The following is a 19,386-nucleotide window of genomic DNA, read 5'->3' on the forward strand; positions in this document are numbered from 1 at the left end:
ATTTGTCAAACTGTTGCTAGTATTAGTGAATGTACCTGATCAGTATTATTCTCATTTGATGTTGTCATTTTCATAAATTCGATATTTACAAGAAACTGTCTTGTCTGTTTTGCTGCAGTATTACTTGAAGCCATCCTCTGCCATCAAAGAATTCACATTGCCTTCAATGATCTAATGCGGTGGTTCTCAACCGGTGGGGCCCGCCACCCTGGGGGGGCGTGGACACTCTCCCAGGGGGGGGCGCAAGTAGGCTAGGATGAGGGGAAAAAAAATCAGGAAAAAAAAAAATTTAAAAAAATCATGAAAATTCCCATGTCGAAAATGCAAGTGGTTGGACTACTGTAACACAGAAACAAATCAACCACACAGTTTCATTTCAAATTTACCAATACAGGGGGTAGTATTTTGAGCCTGTGACGCGATGTCACGTAACTGCTAGGCTAGCCTACTATATAAGCGTCTGCACACGCGTTGAGCTTCATTCACTCTAGTCTAGTCTCTTGCCAAGTTCGCTTGTGCCAGCTCTCGCTAGTCTATCTGTTATCAGTGTTGATATCGATCTACTTTAGGCCTTTACTTCAAACCCAAACAAACAGTCTTTTTAAAGACTAATACCACAAAAAGTCTTTTTAAAGACTATCCCAATCTCAGCCCTAGCTATTTTTTAACTGCTAAGCGTGCACTTAGCTAATAGGGTAAGCCTCTGCCTTTTTCACCGTGTTGCAACACATACAGTACGACACACGCGACTAAGACAATCACACACTCACTCAGGACTACAATCTTAAGTCTTCAAATAAAATTGGTATTGCCTGCAAAATTATTAAACACTTGCATTAAAGAACGTGCATAAGTCCTGTCTGATTAGTCCCCGATACTTGTCTCTTAACATAGCCACACATCCAAATTATAATTAACAAAAATGGAGAGATTTCTAGTGAGGACTAACAAGGCAACCGATGCACCACCAGCTGCAAAAAAGCTTCGAAGGTACGATGAAGCATACCTGCAGTTTGGATTTACAGTCACGGCTGATCTGAGACCTCAGTGTGTCGTGTGTGCCGAGGTGCTAGCAAACGACACCATGAATCCCTGCAAACTTAAAAGGCACCTCGAAACAAAACATGCTGCTATTAAAGATAAACCAGCAGAATATTTTAAAAGAAAGCTTGATGGCCTCCATCAGCAACAGGCAGCCATTTCAGTGCACCGCACTGTGTCTAAACAGTGTTTGGAGGCATCGTATGTAGTGGCCAAAAGAATAGCTAAACTGGGTAAACCGCATACAATTGCTGAGACTCTCGTTTTGCCGGCCGCACAAGACGTGCAGAATAATTATAGGAGATAGTGCAGCAGCCAAACTCAGTGCAGTACCACTGTCCAATGACAGTCGCTAGGAGGATTTCAGACATGTCTAATGACATCAGAGAGCAACTCATAGAGTTCATAAAACAGAGTTCTTACTACGCGCTGCAGCTGGACGAATCCACTGATATTGCTAGGCAGGCACAGCTCCTCGCCTATGTCAGGTATCTGCGTGACAAGGCGATTGAGGAGGATGTACTGTTTTGCCGACCTCTTCAGTCACACACTACAGGAGAAGCCATCTTCAACGTCCTTGATATTTTTATCCGTGAAAATGATTTGGCTTGGGACTGATGTGTTGGCCTATGCACGGATGGTGCACGGGCAATGACGGGCCGCGAGCGTGGCCTAGTTGCTCGTGTTCAGCAAGTAGCTCCACTTGTGAAATGGACACACTGTATGGTCCATCGCGAAGCATTAGCTGCTAAAAAAATGCCGGTTCTCTTTGACTCCATGCTGAACCAATCCGTGAAAATGACAAATCTAATCAAATCACGGCCGCTAAACTCTCGCTTGTTTGGGGTCCTCTGCCAGGAGATGGGGTCAGGGCACGAACAGCTGCTTCTGCACACTGAAGTTTGCTGGCTCTCCAGGGGGCGGGTGTTGCAGCGGTTGTATGAGCTGCGAGAGGAGGTGAAGTGTTTTTTGACAGAAATCAAATCAGATCTGGCGAAGCATCTGCATGACACTATGTGGCTTGCGTCTCTGTCCTATTTGGTCAATATATTTGACCGTTTGGATGGCCTCAACCTGTCTCTGCAAGGCCGCGAAACTCATATTTTGCTCCTCGCAGACAGAGTGGACGCCTTCACACAAAAAATTGACCTCTGGCATGGCCGCATCAGTCGAGGGAACTGCGACATGTTCCCCAGCCTTGCAGACTTTATCACTGATGCAGGCACGTCACACGATTTCTCGTCTCTATTTCAATCAGCGTCTGAGCACCTGTCTGCAATGAGAAAAGAATTTGCGACGTACTTTAAAGAGGATTATCGCTCTTTTGCGTGAGTTCGAGATCCATTTGTGTGCACAGCAAACGAGCTGTCAATTGATATGCAGGAACAGCTTATTGAGCTGAAGAGTGACAGTAGGCTGAAGGAACTTTTTACCTCCTGCCCTCTTTCGTCATTCTGGGCAGCACTGATGCAGGAATACCCTCAACTCTGTGACGTCGCCTTGAAGATTCTCCTCCCTTTCGCGTCCACATATTTGTGTGAGGCAGGATTCTCAAAAATGACTGCACTCAAAACGAAATGCCGCAATCGTGCACAAATCGAGGATGATTTGAGGCTATGTTTATCAGACATTGCACCAAGAATTGAGGATCTTTGCAAGGCAAAGCAGGCTCAGGTCTCACATTAACATCGCCTACCTGCAAGCTTCTGTAAAACATGCAGATGATATGCCTATTATTAGGCCTAGTAATAATAACAATAATAAAGCATAAATTCATATCAGAGGTCTAGTGCCAATTCCCAGTTATAGCAATAGCCTAGTAATGATAATAGGCCTACCACTACTCATAATAATAATAGTACATACCGCTACTGATAATAATAATAATAATAATAATAATAATAATAATAATAATAATAAGTGTGGGCCTAAAAATAATAGTCTATCTATCTATCTATCTATCTATCTATCTATGCAAGGTGGTGTAGTGGGGGTGGGGCTGGTAAGGGGGGGGAGGAGTGGTGCCGGGAGGAGGGGGGCCCCAACTGCAATGAACCAGCTTGGGGGGGGGCAGCTTGAAAAAGGTTGAGAACCCCTGATCTAATGTATCACTGGAGTAATTCATTCATTAATTTAACAATTAATAGGAATATTGATCAATAAAATTAATTAACTGATATTTTATGAGATTGATTTAATAACGTAATTGCACCAGTCCTCGAAAAAAATCTCCCAGCCTTACTTGCCCAATGGGCAAGCAACACCCAAAACATACTTGCCCGAAAAACAATTCCACTTGCCCAGAGCTTTATTTTATTTTGGAGAGGACAGAATGCAGTTGATGTATTTATTTTTTCTAATAGGTGAAGCAGCATAATTTTCATAAATCCGCAAAACCATAACACCAATATATGCAGACACATTCAGAAAGCAAAGTTCTAGTAGCAGAGGAATGAATAATTTAGGGTATATTAAGCTGTAGAGAGTTTTGAATGAGTCTAATAATAATGCTGGAGCTTTGTTTCTGTTATCAAAGGAACACCATCCTGTGCAAAATGTCACCGTGGAACCAGAGTGTAGAAATGAAACTCCAGTTTGAGAGAGTTCTACACAAACACGCTGACCTTTACAACAGCTGCACGCATGTGAAAATGGAAATAAATCGACTAAGGCAGGAAAAACTATTTTGAATAAAATTGTTCTTGTCCGTTACACACTGATCAACCTGTGACTCAGTTGTGCCTTTGAATCAAGAATTAATGAAAAGGGAACTGAATATTAACCGTTTATTGAAATTAGTATTACAAGAATGATTATAGTTATTATATGACTACAGATACAACTGGAATGTGCTGATTCTGTTAGCGTTTGTAATTATTGTACCATCCACTATTAGATAAAATTAAAATAAAATCTTACAATATTGTTTGAAAGTCTAGAGCAATACATTTTGTTATTTTACAAATAATAACACTTCAGATATTGTTTTAACAATAATAAGCATCACTGTATAAATGATAGAGTGCAGACAGCTGTATAACTACATGTCCTTGGGGTTGCTGAGACATGGACGGGTGGGAATAAGATCTAGCCCACAGTTCAAGTCAAAGCCCTTTGAGAGTAAATGCTTTGGCTTTCACAACATTCTGTTGTGGGGAAAAAAAAAGCTGATGTCGGGGGAAAAAGTCTTTTACACAAAGCAGGTTTTCTTGCTTCTGTAGTTTTTTTTAAACTGTTCTTCTGTGTCGGGACTGTTTGGGGAAAAAGAATGTATATTCCAACATGTAGCTAATGCTAACGCTAGGCCACAAATTTGCACCGTCACTCCAGTCATTCCGAGGAATTTTGCACGGATCATAACCGCTAATAAACTCTAATTTCCGTGTATATCTATTCTTTGCTTCTTTCTGACCAAGACTGTCCAAGTAATCCGGTAGTAGAGCTTTTTTAGCTGTAGTTTTCTTCGGACAACAGCAACAGATGCCGGACATCTCTGCTTGGCTTCAGTATGTGAACTGCCAAATCAGATAGAACGATTTTTATGTCACTATTTACAACCAATGGGAGACACCCTTTGTTGGCTGTCCACCAATCACAGGCTCCCGTGCCACAATGGCGGTATGCTGATAAATATTTAGAAAATAAAAATATCATTACAAAATAGATGAAATCATCAAAAACAATTTAAAAATCTTAATATATACTGGTTAAAGGTAAGGAACATTATTCAGTGATATCGTTTATTATTAACTCCAATCATGATATAAAAGTTCCAAATTTGACACCCGCCTGCTTCAACTGCGCTGCTGGCACATGATATCCTTGACCCTCGTCGCCCTTAGCCAATCGGTATAATTATGTCATTACGTAGACCCCTCTGAGCCGAACTTTTCCAGTACACTCGAACACACACATACTTCGATGAATTATAACCAAAAACAAGCAAATTTAAATGATTTCCTCAAAATATTTTTGTACCTATATATTGTTGTGTTGATGAATAAAACTTTTTAATGCATTTCCCATGAAACGAGACGAGCTACTTTAGACTGGTTCCCTGCTCTCTTAGCGCTTGTGTGCCTGTGTTGCTTAGGTTGCCAGCACTAACTTTTGTCGTCCGATCGGATGATTACCATTAAAATTTAACTCGTCCTTGCATAGACTTTAGTCGTCTGGGACGATCGGACATGAGGTTTTTCGAGCATTGTGCACCCACCTAATTTTGGTGCCTCGTGTGAGGAGTGCAATTGCACCTACATAATTCTGGTGCACCGTGTGAGGCATGGTACTATTGTACCTATATATATATATATATATATATATATATATATATATATATATATATATATGAGTGATTCCACGCTTATGGGTACTGAAATGGGGACATGAACTTATTCACCTAAAACCATTTCTTTTTTTACCATCAGGTCACAAAACATGTAATCTTTAATGAATGATATGTTAAAAGATAACTTTAATTTTCTGAGATGTAATAAAAACATATTTATATGCCAAAGTCAAGCCTATGAGTTCCAAAATGATGTCTGTTACATTACTTCTGTTACGATTGTCCATCTCGCGTCTGTTACAAATTAATTACAATCTAGCTATATACCATGTTAATCTTATTGAAAGAATGTGTATGTTGATTCTACTACACATGTTTATTAATTATATTTGCTAAAACATCACCTTCCTATGTTTCAAAAAGTAATTCTACATTGTTAAAATTGAGAATCTATATGTCCACAACACTTCTGTTACGTTCTGACTTTGGCATATAAATATGTTTTTATTACATCTCAGAAAATTAAAGTTACCTTTTAACATATCATTCATTAAAGATTACATGTTTTGTGACCTGATGGTAAAAAAAGAAATGGTTTTAGATGAATTTTTAAAAATAAGTTCATGTCCCCATTTCAGTACCCATAAGCGTGGAATCACTCATATATAAAATGTGTGTGCACAAAACTCCTTCATATTGATACAACACAGTTTAGATACAGAATCCAAATGGTGGGTCACTGGTCCTCACCTCATCTGGCACTCCAGAGCTATGTGTGAGCTTGTTCCCGTCTGTTATGGTAATGATGACTGATGGCTCCAGGAAAAAGGGATTCCGACCCTGAAGGGAAAGAAAAACACTCTTACAGCACTTGGCTGCAACCAAAGAAATGCGTGTGTAAGTGTATAAGATTATATATACACACACGTTTCTAACACGATACAGACTAAAACGCAAGGGTGGAAAACATGGCGAGATCAAAGCCAATCTCATCCATTTAATGGGAAAATTGGTCTTAAAACAAGAAATTACCACAGCAATTAAAAACTATCAACAAACCATATAAGTACCAGAAGACTGGGACTAAACATTAAAGTGCATATCCTGGACCAATTTCGTTTTTTTTTTTTAATGAAAGTATGTCCCTTTACACACTCATCCAGAAGGGTAATTTTGCACAAGGCCATCTGTCTACAGCAGAAAAAAATAGAACAAAATGCGTCTGGAAAAATCCCAAGGGAGTCTGGAGCCAGATTCGTGACGTTACCTGCGGAAGCGCCAGCAGGCTGCGAGAGCTTTGCACGGTTTCAGTGCACAGCCTGTGTAGACCAAGCGCTCCCATTTCTCTCTCATTGTCCGGTCTTTTGGAAAACGATGAGTACTAATCCCATCAAGATTGGTGTTGCTACACCCTCCTACGATACATCTGTTAACCATTTTAATAATTACGTGATAACGTTGAAGAAATTTGCAGAAAACCACCAGGTAGTGTTCTCATAAATAAACCAGCGCTGACGTAGGATTCAGAGGGAGGCGTCCCGCACGCGACGTCACGAAAATCAATGTTTGCCGGGAAATCCAAATGCCAAGTTTTTTCAGAGGCAGACCAATTCGCCTCAAATGGCTTGATTTCAACTGAATTTTTCTGGTATTGCGCAAGGTAAAAAAAATTGCACAAAATGCAAAATGTGACCGATATTTGACCAAAGTTTAATATAAAATACGAGAATTACATTGATCTTGCTCCTGAATTTACCCGTGATATGCACTTTAAAGGAACAGTCCACCGTACTTCCATAATGAAATATGCTCTTATCTGAATTGAGACGAACTGCTCCGTACCTCTCCGAGCTTTGCGCGACCTCCCAGTCAGTCAGACGCGCTGTCACTCCTGTTAGCAATGTAGCTAGGCTCAGCATGGCCAATGGTATTTTTTGGGGCTGTAGTTAGATGCGACCAAACTCTTCCGCGTTTTTCCTGTTTACATAGGTTTATATGACCAGTGATATGAAACAAGTTCATTTACACAAATTGAAACGTAGCGATTTTCTATGCTATGGAAAGTCCGCACTATAATGACAGGCGTACTAACACCTTCTGTGCGCTTCGGCAGCCCATTGATACGGAGCTCAGATATCAATGCGCTGTCGAAGCGCGCAGAAGGTGTTAGTACGCCTGTCATTATAGGTCATATAAACCTATGTAAACAGGAAAAACGCGGAAGAGTTTGGTCGCATCTAACTACAGCCCCAAAAAATACCACTGGCCATGCTGAGCCTAGCTACATTGCTAACAGGAGTGACAGCGCGTCTGACTGACTGGGAGGTTGCGCAAAGCTCGGAGTGGTACGGAGCAGCTCGTCTCAATTCAGATAAAAGCATATTTCATTACGGAAGTATGGTGGACTGTTCCTTTAAGTGTATTCCAAAGTCTGGTCTGTAGTTCATGTAGGCTTCATCAAAAATAGTTCCCTCATCTGAATACAGCTGAGAAATATAACATACTGTTCATGTACATTCCAAGGGGGTGCAACTAGTGTATACGAACTGGTCTTCAAATACACACCATTCCCTGTGTGCAGCTAAAGTGCGAAGAATAAGTTGCAATATGAAGACACAAGCACCTCAGCGTTGGTTAAAATGGTTAGAATGCATCCAAGATTGTTCAAGGTTATGTGTAACATGAGTGGAACTTTATTTTGGTATTTTACTTTGACCTGATGTAGACTTGATGTTGGTGATGTAGACTATCCCATTTTGCATTATGACCGAATACATCACAGATCGAGAAGCAGCACATCTACACTGCAGCTTAGACTTTGGGATCTGCTATCATCTACTCACCAGCCTGTGGGGTTGTAAAAATAAGATCATTCCTTAGTGGGAAGCACTCGCAAATGCAGCAGCCCTGAAGCTGTAATATTATTGACTTTTCCGTTCGTATATTTAATGCAGTCTGACTTAGTGTGTTAGATTTTAGCAGCATTGAATGGATGTAAGATGGCTACACAAGGACTTCACTGAGAACAGACGCAGTGTTGTGATTTAATTTTCTTTCTACATCCTGTACTGTACTTTAGAGGTTAGGAATTCCTGTATACTCACTCAGACACACAATGAAATCAGTGGCTGAATGCCAAATATTTCATATATACAGTACACAATATAGGCTATCAAAATGGGCTGCACAATTAATTATAGTTTAATCATGATCATAATTTTAGGCTTCCTAAATTTATTAAACATAATTGACTGTGACATTGTTGCGTTTAGATAACAGTGCATTTAAATACAACTTGAGAGCTCGCTGTATTGTCCTTTACTTCCAAGTAGAAACACTTTTGAAAGCTAAAACCCCTACGAAACTTTGAAGACGCCTGCTGCAGGTTTCTATTTATTTGCTTGCATACTATTGATAGTGTTTGGGGTTTTTTTTTTTCTGGAGTCTAATTTTGTTTATAGATTTTTTTTTTTATTTTAAAAAGGTGAATAAAAACTACTCTGCTCCCAAAATAATTGGATAAATAGTTATGATTTGAAGATTTATCAAAATAAAAATCACGATTATTTCTGTCACCATCATACAGCCTTCGTATGAAATCGTGGCATCTTCTTTTTAATGGTTTCTGATTTTTAGGAAGCTCAGACAAGGTGTCATTTTGGCTCCGCTGCTTATTTTCCACTTCAGGAAATGAATGAGAGAGTCATTAATACCTGGCCATAGTTGTCGATGCCAGACACCAGTCTGTTGAGATTGAGCAGGTCGAAGGCAGTTCGGAGAGCATTACCAAGCGTGGTCAGTCCACATGCCTGCAGATTCTTTAGTTCGCTCATAAAGGTGGCATGGTTCTCTTTCCAGCCTGCCTATGGTGCATACAAACACACACACGGAAAAAGGTTTCACACAAAACACTAAGCACTGCAAGACCGAGAGAGAGAGAGCATTAGGTCACACTGCAATGCTGTGAAGACACAAACACATGCAGCCTCACATACAGTATCAGATAACATGTACTACAAAACGCGATCAAAGCCTACACAGGACAGCACAGGCTAATGAATCCGGCTTTCTGTAGATTGTCTCGCCGTTTCCTCCAGCGAGGTCAAGTGCCTTACTGTTACAGCATTATCCTTAATCTACGGATGACCTGCAGGCTTACCGAGCACAAAAGGAAATGAGAAAGTGACAGAGAGAAAATAGAGAGATCTATTGAGAGATAGGTTAAGCTGTGTGTGGAAATGATTTTCTGTTTTAGCAGGGACAAACTGTCCCCAAAACCAAAGGAATATCTGACAGTTTTGTCCTCGTGGGGACATTTACCTGGTCCCCACAAGGGGAAAAAAAGCTAAAAGAGCCAAACAATTTCCTTTTGCTTGCTGAAGTTAAGGTTAGTGTGTGCTTTAGGTGTAGCATAGCATTATTTAGTTTTAGTATTAATACACAGCTGATTATAGAAAATTGCGTGCGCTGATTGGTCGAGAAATTCAGACTATTCCTCGATAATCACCTCGAGCGACTCGGCAAAATGGCGGCCAACCACTTCGTCACCGGACGTGAGGAAGAATTGCAAATTATGGAAGAAAATGCTGTTCCTAAAAGCACCGAAGACGCTATGACTTTTGGTCGAAAACTATTCAAAGGTAAGGTGGAGCTGTGGTTTATTTTATCTATTTCAAAACAAAGTTTTTTACGTGACTAGGCATAGATAAGGGACACAAGTCTGTGCCACTCCTTTATTATGTTTGCATGCTGCTTTTGAACTTTTTTAATAAGATTTTTTTTTTAAATAAATCACCTGTGCGTTTATACTAAAACAAATGTCCGCCTCAGGCTGAGTGAGACTTTGTCTTGGTTATTATTCATCGATCTTCACTTCACCTTCATTGTTAAGTAATAATAATAATTATGCCAATGGATGGTCCTCATGATGATAGTAAGGCCAAGTTTACATTAGACCGTATCTGTCTCGTTTTCTTCGCGGATGCACTGTCCGTTTACATTAAACCGCCTGGAAACGCCGGGAAACGGGAATCCGCCAGGGTCCACGTATTCAATCCAGATCGTGTCTGGTCCGGTGCTGTGTAAACATTGAGAATACGCGGATACGCTGTGCTGAGCTCTAGCTGGCGTCGTCATTGGACAACGTCACTGTGACATCCACCTTCCTGATTCGCTGGCGTTGGTCATGTGACGCGACTGCTGAAAAACGGCGCGGACTTCCGCCTTGTATCACCTTTCATTAAAGAGTATAAAAGTATGAAAATACTGCAAATACTGATGCAAATACTGCCCATTGTGTAGTTATGATTGTCTTTAGGCTTGCCATCCTTCCACTTGCAAGTGGTAAGTGACGCGCATGCCCGACATGCGCTGGGATCACACACACAGTGGCTCAGTCCCAAATCACTGCTCGTGCGCTCCACTCGCGCGCTGTGTGAGCTGCGCAGGGCCGGAGTGCGCACCCTCCAGAGGGCACTCGCTGTTCAGGGCGGAGTGATTTGGAGCGCAGGATGCCTGCGGAGCCGAGCGTATCCGTGTATTGGCGTTGCTGTGTGCACGCGAATCGTGTATTGGTGTTGCTGTGTGCACACTAATCGTTTTAAAAACGTTAATCTGATGATCCGCTGATACGGTCTAATGTAAACCCCACCTAAGACAAGCGTTTTTGGTTTTTTTTGGGGGGATGGGGGCTAAAGTTCAGTGATACAGTCCAAATATACAACCCATGATCTGATTTGTTTTCATCTCTTGAAAAAAAAAAATCATTTTACAATTTCTGTGCAAATATTTCTGTTTTCATAATAACACACTGCAGATAGAGCGGTTTCGTTTTGTATGCACATGACACCACAGGTTCTTTTCCTAGGAAACAAATGTGCTTAATAGCCCATAACATCAGTATGAGACCCTCAGTCCAAAATTAAATTATTAATTCGGAGATCAGTGCATCAGATGTAAATGTGCATGTAGAGTGAATCCCGACAAGAGAAAAAGGTCAGATCCTGCAATGCTTCACCCTGAGACAGCTCAGCCTCAAAATACTGCTGTGTATGGGAATGGTTCCACGCACAGTACAACTCAAAAGTTTGGACACCTCTGCTCATTCATAGGTTTTTCTGTATGTTGACTATTTTCTACATTATAGAACAATAGTGAAGAGATCAAAACTATGAAAAAACATATGGAATTATGTGGTGTTCAACAAAAGTGTTAAAAACAACACAATAACGTTTCATATTTTAGATTCTTCAAAGTATCCACCGTTTACTTTGATGACACTTTACACGCTATTGGCATTATTTTAACCGGCTTCATGAGGTAGTCACCCGGAATGCTTTTCAATTAACAGGTCTGCCTCAAAAGTTAATTAGTGCAATTTCTTGCCTTCTTAATACATTTGAGATCAAACAGTAAAGAGTAAATGATAAACATACAGTAAATAGCCCTGTTCCATAATTGCAGTAATCCATATCATGTCAAAAACCGCTCAACTAAGTAAAGACAAACAACATCCGTCATTACTTTAAGACATGAATTGTCTTTTAATTAATCAGGGCTCGATATTAAAGGTCATAGGCAAAGGTTTTACATTTATGCACATTTGAAACTTTATATGTTTAAAAAAACCTCTGTAATTTTCTTCTGGTCCCAAGAAGTATTGTTAATAAGTAATAATTAAAATAAGTTATAATAAGTTAGCGCGGCACGGTGGTGTAGTGGTTAGCGCTGTCGCCTCACAGCAAGAAGGTCCTGGGTTCGTGCCCGGCGAGGGCCTTTCTGTGCAGAGTTTGCATGTTCTCCCCGTGTCCGCGTGGGTTTCCTCCGGGTGCTCCGGTTTCCCCCACAGTCCAAAGACATGCAGGTTAGGTTAACTGGTGACTCTAAATTGACTGTAGGTGTGAATGTGAGTGTGAATGGTTGTCTGTGTCTATGTGTCAGCCCTGTGATGACCTGGCGACTTGTCCAGGGTGTACCCCGCCTTTCGCCCGTAGTCAGCTGGGATAGGCTCCAGCTTGCCTGCGACCCTGTAGAACAGGATAAAGCAGCTACAGATAATGAGATGAGATGAGAAGTTAGCACTGATTGCGGCGAATTTCTGCTCAGCGATTTTCGTGACCACTCGGCACGTGACATCATTCAAGACAAACAAATCGCTGGAGTTGAGTCCACTTCCGTTTATTTGCATTGCCGTTCGGCTTGAGTGCAGACGTGCGTTTGGGAATTTTCAAAGAAAAATCCCATGCCTTATTGTTGTGCAGTGAACTGTAACAGTGGGACCGGTTCAGGAAGAAGTTTTTACCTTTTTCCGAGAGAGGAGAAGAGGCAGAGAGAGTGGATTGTGCGCGTGAAGCGAGAGGGTTGGCTTTTTCTGAGAGAGGAGAAGAGGCAGAGAGAGTGGATTGTGCGCGTGAAGCGAGAGGGTTGGCAGCCAGGTAAATACGTCACTCTGTGCTCCGATCACTTTTTTGAAGAATCCCCATCTGTTGGAGACTCTAGGTGTCAGTGTCAGACAGAGAAGGCTCAAGCCTGACGCTGTTCCGACAAAATTCGAACACAAAATCAGGCAGTCAAAGAAGAAATGGAGCAGCAACGCTCAAGCTAAAAGGAGAAGATTGGAGGTAAACATTTTTACTTTTGCTTGCAATTGACAAGTCAAGAATCCTGAGGGATCCTGTACAATCATTGCGGAAATGAGACAAAGGGATATTTCCTCGCTTAGAGTCGGCTATAAATAGTATAATGTCGCGGATGGCAGGCTAATGTGGCCTACTGGTGCACTGTCCAGTAATCGTTACCCATATCCGCTAGGGAGGGCGGTTTAATTATTCTTCAGAAGGGCTCTTATTTAGTATTACAACGAAAGTAGGAATTTATCATAACTACCAGGATAAATCGTTCGGGCGCGAGTCTTGTTGAGGTCCGGGGTCACCGCGATCAGAGTCGGCCGAGTCGCTGTCCGATTCTGAGGCCGCACGGTCAAACCAGTGAGCCACATTCACCGATTGCTTCGCAACGGCCAGAGGTTCATATATATATGGTTTCATCTCTAGGTATTCAATTTGGAGAGTTCCTACTTCAAAATCGCTGTCGCTTTCAGACATTTTACACAACCTCTCACGACCAAAGTCCGTACACGTGTGCTCAGTTCGCAAGTAAACACAGAGCTGCTCCCAGTCTGTTTGCCTTGAATGACGTCACGATGACGGTCCCCTGGCGGTAAAAGTGCGCATAAGTGAGACGTAAACAAACCCTCGGAACTTGCGCAAACCAGTATATTTTAACCGTTTTATTCAATTTAGGGTGCAAATTAGACACCAGGAAGATTGAATTCGCTTTTTGGGTCGTTCTTCTAGAAAATAAAGTTGACATTCTACGTTCCACCTCCGACCCTTGCCTATGACCTTTAAGGACTGCCCGATTGCCCGGGGCAAGTGAAACATGCATTCAGGCAAGTGGGATATGTCCCCGACATGCCCGACTGGGCAAGTTGGAATGAGCATATATTACAGAATAGCACCACAAAAATTCGGCTTTTTGATCTTTTATTTCAGTTCCTAAAAGTGTCCCTCACTACGTATCCGCCATTATGTTTTGGCTGTTTTCTTAGTCTCAGTTACATTTACTGTTGCAAGTTAGTTTATATACCCCGCTGTTGTAGTATGGTACGTGTACTGTTTATAGACCCCTCGTGCATGACGTTACGCATCACGTGATAATTACAGCTGGGATCAGACAGACACCGTCTTTCATGCAAGCAAGGCTTAATCTGTCTTCAGTATGGTTAATTTTTGCGCTGTTTTTGCTTGTTCAAACTGAGAAATAGATAAAAGGCAGTACCGTCTCCCCGCTATCAAGAAAAATGTTAACAAATAGAGGCAAATGCTTCAAGAACAACGGGGAAATGAGTGGTTAAAGAATACGAAGAGAGGAGCTCAGCCTGAAAACTCAGAAATTCACGATTGTATTTAAAATGTATTTTACAAAAACAGAAAGTCGGAAGTGAGGATGGAAGAGTTTGCTTAAGAATCTCGTTTTATTTTTTTCCGCTCACATTTGAGTTAGCGCCTTCATGAAAGTGTTTGATTTCCTTACAGGTGAAGCAGCTTCCATATTCGACACAGAAAACCCAGATTGGTTTCAAACAACTCCAGCATAAAAAACTCAACAAGGAGTGACATGCGTGATAAATCTTGAAAGAAAAGAATAGATTAAGAGCAGAGGGAGCTGGAGCTTTGTTTCTGTTATCAGAGGGACACAGTCCTGTGCAAAATATTTATATATCTTTTTTGTTTGTTTGTTTGTTTTGTTATATCATCCACCTCTAGGTTAAAAAAAAAAAGGCTGCGTCATGACAGACCACCTGCACTGATTCAGTTACAGGTTGCGAGATTTGTATAAAACACCCACAACCTACATACTAAACAATAATTTTAAACTCAAACATTATCCTATCTGTCATGATGCAACGCGTTTTTTTGTTTGTTTGTTTTTTTGAAACCTAGAGGTGGATGATATAACTCTATATATAATCTCAAACACAGTACTGTTCAAAAGTCTCGGCACCCTGTTTTCTTCATATAAATTTTGTTATAGATTTCTATTTTATGATTTCTACATGGGTGGCACGGTGGTGTAGTGGTTAGCGCTGTCGCCTCACAGCAAGAAGGTCCGGGTTCGAGCCCCGTGGCCGGCGAGGGCCTTTCTGTGCGGAGTTTGCATGTTCTCCCCGTGTCCGCGTGGGTTTCCTCCGGGTGCTCCGGTTTCCCCCACAGTCCAAAGACATGCAGGTTAGGTTAACTGGTGACTCTAAATTGGCCGTAGGTGTGAATGTGAGTGTGAATGGTTGTCTGTGTCTATGTGTCAGCCCTGTGATGACCTGGCGACTTGTCCAGGGTGTACCCCGCCTTTCGCCCATAGTCAGCTGGGATAGGCTCCAGCTTGCCTGCGATCCTGTAGAACAGGATAAAGCGGCTAGAGATAATGAGATGAGATGAGATGATTTCTACATTATCGAGTAATGAACCTACAGTCTGAGGGAGTTCTCTACACAAACACACTGAACTTTACAACGGCTGCATGCATACGAAATGGAAATAAATCGACTAAGGCAGGAAAAACTATTTTGGATAAAATTGTTATTGTCAGTTACAAGTAAAAGGTAACCAATAACCAAACTTATTAATAAACTTAATCAATAATCAAACTTCAACTCAATGTGTGATCTTCATTTTATGTTGCAATTCACAACTATTCTATGGTTTTCCTGAAAAAAAGTAGTACTTGTAAAATAGGGGGCAAGTGATAATGGGGGGGGGGGCGCAAGTGGAAATTAGTTTAAAAGTTAATGTTGAGCCCTGAATTAATAAAAAAAAAGAAAAGAAAAACTGTTGATTTAGGAGGTGTGTCCAAACTATTGACTGGTACTGTATTTAACATTACACAAAAGCACGTATGTGTCGTCAGCGGCACTCACTAATTCAGTTAGAGTACCCATTGTCACTGTCAATTCTATATTTCTTTCCATCTACTGTAACAATTTATCAACAGGTGGGATTGGAATCAGTCTCCTTTTCTTGCAATGTCCACTGACACAAATGCCAAACAGGAAGCGTGAACTAGAAAGACTCTCCAACAGAATAGAACAAGGTCTGCATTCTCCAGTGTCTCTCTATCTCTGATAGAAGCATATGTCTATATCCTGCACCATGTTTGTTGATTAGATTCCTCTTTATTTGATGCATTTTATGTCAAATACACTATACTTCAGACTGCGGGTATATGCTGTGTCAAAGCAACGCAATAGAATTCTAATCCACTGAAATCAATGAAGGGAAAATCACCTGCAGTTAGTTCACATAATAATCCTGATATTTTTCTTTCAGAGAGAAACACAAGTAGAGTAGAGCAGAGGCACAGTGCCATTAATATACAACCCAAACATGACTCTGGACTCCTTATCCAAATGCATGACAGGTGGCTAGCACAAATGAGCTACACAGCATAAACTGACAGATAAGGACTTGTTCCCTGTTAAGCCACGGTTATGAGAAAACCAGCACCCGCATAAATACAGCACCTGTGATGGAACAGCAGGAATTGTCTTGGCAGAACCAGACATGTGACAGCCTGGGGTAGACTCGCACAGCATGAAAAATTATATTTTCATATCATAAAATTGTATAAACTTTCATCATGCTTTGTAACATCAGAATACTGTATTAAAATAATGTGTTGATCTGTATCTGTCTCTTAATTAGCATTTTGCCTTAAAATCTTTCAAGTTCTCATTAAACTCTCATAAATTTACTGTCGGTGCCAAGAAGACCTCATGCAGTACTGCTTCGAAATGTAGCCAAAATCAGGAACCTGACCAGAGACTCGTCCTTATGCTTAGCCTTTATCTTATTATCTCAACCTAGAAAGGTTGCCTGGCTAGACAGCTGCCTCCTAAATGAAACACGGTAGTGATTGTAATTGAAGTGACCATAGTAACAACCCAGTTAACACTTCAGGCGAGCTAAATACAGTACCAGCCAAATGTTTGGACACACCTTGTAATTCAATAATGTTGTTGTTTTTCCCATTTTTATTAATTAAAAGACACGTCATGTCTTAAAGTAATGATGGACTGTCGTTTCTCTTTACTTAGTTGAGCGGTTCTTGACATAATATGGATTACTACAGCTGTGGAATAGGGCTATTTACTGTTTTAATTATTTGATCTCAAATGCATTAACGGCGAGTTGGCCTAGTGGTTAGCGTGTCCGCATCTTGACCAGGAGATCCTGAGTTGTACTTAGTTGGGTCATACCAAAGACAATCATAAAAATGGTACCTATTGCCATCTGGCAAGGTACACTGCAATACAGATGCGATTGGGGAGGTCAAACTCTTGCGGCTACCAAAGGACTAGCCCCCCACTATAACCCTGGCTATATAATAGGCAAGAGGCCAAGGGCTGTCGAAACGGAGACTGGCGCTGCACCCACGTGCCTCAAGGAGTTGGGTAGTACTGGGACAGGAGACTGTCTGGGAAGACCAGATCCTGGCGTGAGAGGGACTTTGACTTTTTTTTGACTCAAACACATTAAGAAGGTAAGAAATTGCACTAATTAACTTTTGACAAGGTACATCTGTTAATTGAAAAGCATTCCAGGTGACCACCTCATGAAGCTGGTTAAGATAATGCCAATAGTGTGCAAAGCGTCGTCAAGGAAAACGGTAGCTACTTTGAAGAATCTAAAACAAGAAATATATTGGGATTTGGGGCGGCACGGTGGTGTAGTGGTTAGCGCTGTCGCCTCACAGCAAGAAGGTCTGGGTTCGAGCCCCGTGGCCGGCGAGGGCCTTTCTGTGCGGAGTTTGCATGTTCTCCCCGTGTCCGCATGGGTTTCCTCCGGGTGCTCCGGTTTCCCCCACAGTCCAAAGACATGCAGGTTAGGTTAGCTGGTGACTCTAAATTGACCATAGGTGTGAATGTGAGTGTGAATGGTTGTCTGTGTCTATGTGTCAGCCCTGTGATGACCTGGCGACTTGTCCAGGGTGTACCCTGCCTTTCGCCCGTAGTCAGCTGGGATAGGCTCCAGCTTGCCTGTGACCCTGTAGAACAGGATAAAGCGGCTACAGATAATGAGATGAGATATTGGGATTTTTTTTCCACCACATAATTCCATACATGTTCCACATGTTATTTTATAGTTTTGATGTCTTCAGTATTGCTCTACAATGTAGAAAATAGTCAAAATACAGAAAAACCCATGAACGAGTAGGGGTGTCCAAACTTTGAACTGGTACTGTATTTTCAGAAGGCCGGCACAGTGGTGAAATGGTTAGCACTGTCGCCTCACAGAAAGAAGGTCCTGGGTTCGAGCCCAGTGGCCGCCGGGAACCTTTCTGTGTGGAGTTTGCTTGTTCTCCCCGTGTCTGCATGGGCTTCCGCCGGGTGTTCCGGTTTCTCCCAACTGTCCAAAGACATGCAATTAGGTTAACTGGCTTCTCTAAATTGCCCATAGGTGTGAGTGTGTGTGAGCGCAGAAAGAAACTGGCCACCCTACTGCTGCAATTCTGGCCAAGTCAACCAAACATGGTTCACCTCAAGCCCGGATCAGGTTCGGCAGTGACGATGATGTATTTTCAGAGCATTACTCCAGAAAGTTTTGGTTTAAAGAACAGTCAGTCAGATTTTCTGGATGTTACAAACATTTTTATATAACGTTTATGAAGATTCCTACAATCATTAATAGTAATGTGTCCATAAAAATGTTTTTTTGTCTTCCTCGGAACACGTAAGGAATGTTCTAACAAACCACTTTTATAGCAAGTGTTTCAAACGTTGCTGGAACGTTATTTTCGGAACATTACAGCCCAACCTTCTTAGAACTGATTAAATACCTTTTTGAATGTTCTAATACTTACTGAATATTGTGTGCTACTGGACGTTCTCTGTTAGCTGGGAATGTAGTGTGTGTTAGATACCAGAATTGTACAAGTAAGTGCTACTGAGAGAGAATCTCCCTGTGGGTCTGCTTTGTTCCAAGATCATGTTGCCTTTTTTTAGTCAACACATAAGCAGAGTTCAGTCTTCTGATCTGTAGCAAAAGAACGTTGATGACCTGCATGTGCTTGTCATGTGTGAAGAGATGATAATGATGATATGTAAGCTAAAGTTGTCACAATGATATCGTAATGGCTGGTTAAACCACAGGAAAAGTCATGCTTGTGAAAAGCTCCTCTGCATCTGGGGCAATAGAAGAAGGTCCTGACCCAAAAACATTACAGGCCTTTTCCCAGCATTCCTTGACCCTCTTCATGCTTGAATTGAAAGCGCTTAAGAAACTGAATGAGGTGTGCTGACAATTTGACCAAACCACATAAAACCTACATTGGGCAGGGCCCCAGAATGAGGAAAAAGTGAAGAGTATAAGTGGTAGTAATTACACTGGGCTTATTTAAAGCATGCAGAAAAATCTTCCTCTAGTAGACTGATTCAGAGCAAGATAAAACAGAAACGCCTCGTACTTTTAGAATTCTCCCATAAATGTAATCATTTGAAACCA

At 41.4% G+C, this 19,386-nt stretch overlaps 1 protein-coding gene across 2 annotated transcripts in view; it reads right to left on the reverse strand.

Moving 5' to 3' along the window:
- ints6l (integrator complex subunit 6 like) overlaps positions 1 to 19,386 on the reverse strand; it is an 83,183-nt gene that overhangs the window by 60,264 nt on the left and 3,533 nt on the right. For both annotated transcript variants that reach the window (XM_060927807.1, XM_060927806.1), the window contains exons 3-4: positions 9,043 to 9,192; positions 6,080 to 6,169 (exon numbers count right to left, since the gene is read on the reverse strand). In XM_060927807.1, coding sequence (XP_060783790.1) covers positions 6,080 to 6,169; positions 9,043 to 9,192 — 240 coding nt within the window. The remainder of the gene's footprint in view (positions 1 to 6,079; positions 6,170 to 9,042; positions 9,193 to 19,386) is intronic.

Source organism: Neoarius graeffei, chromosome 8 (assembly GCF_027579695.1).
Source record: "Neoarius graeffei isolate fNeoGra1 chromosome 8, fNeoGra1.pri, whole genome shotgun sequence".
NCBI lineage: Eukaryota > Metazoa > Chordata > Actinopteri > Siluriformes > Ariidae > Neoarius > Neoarius graeffei.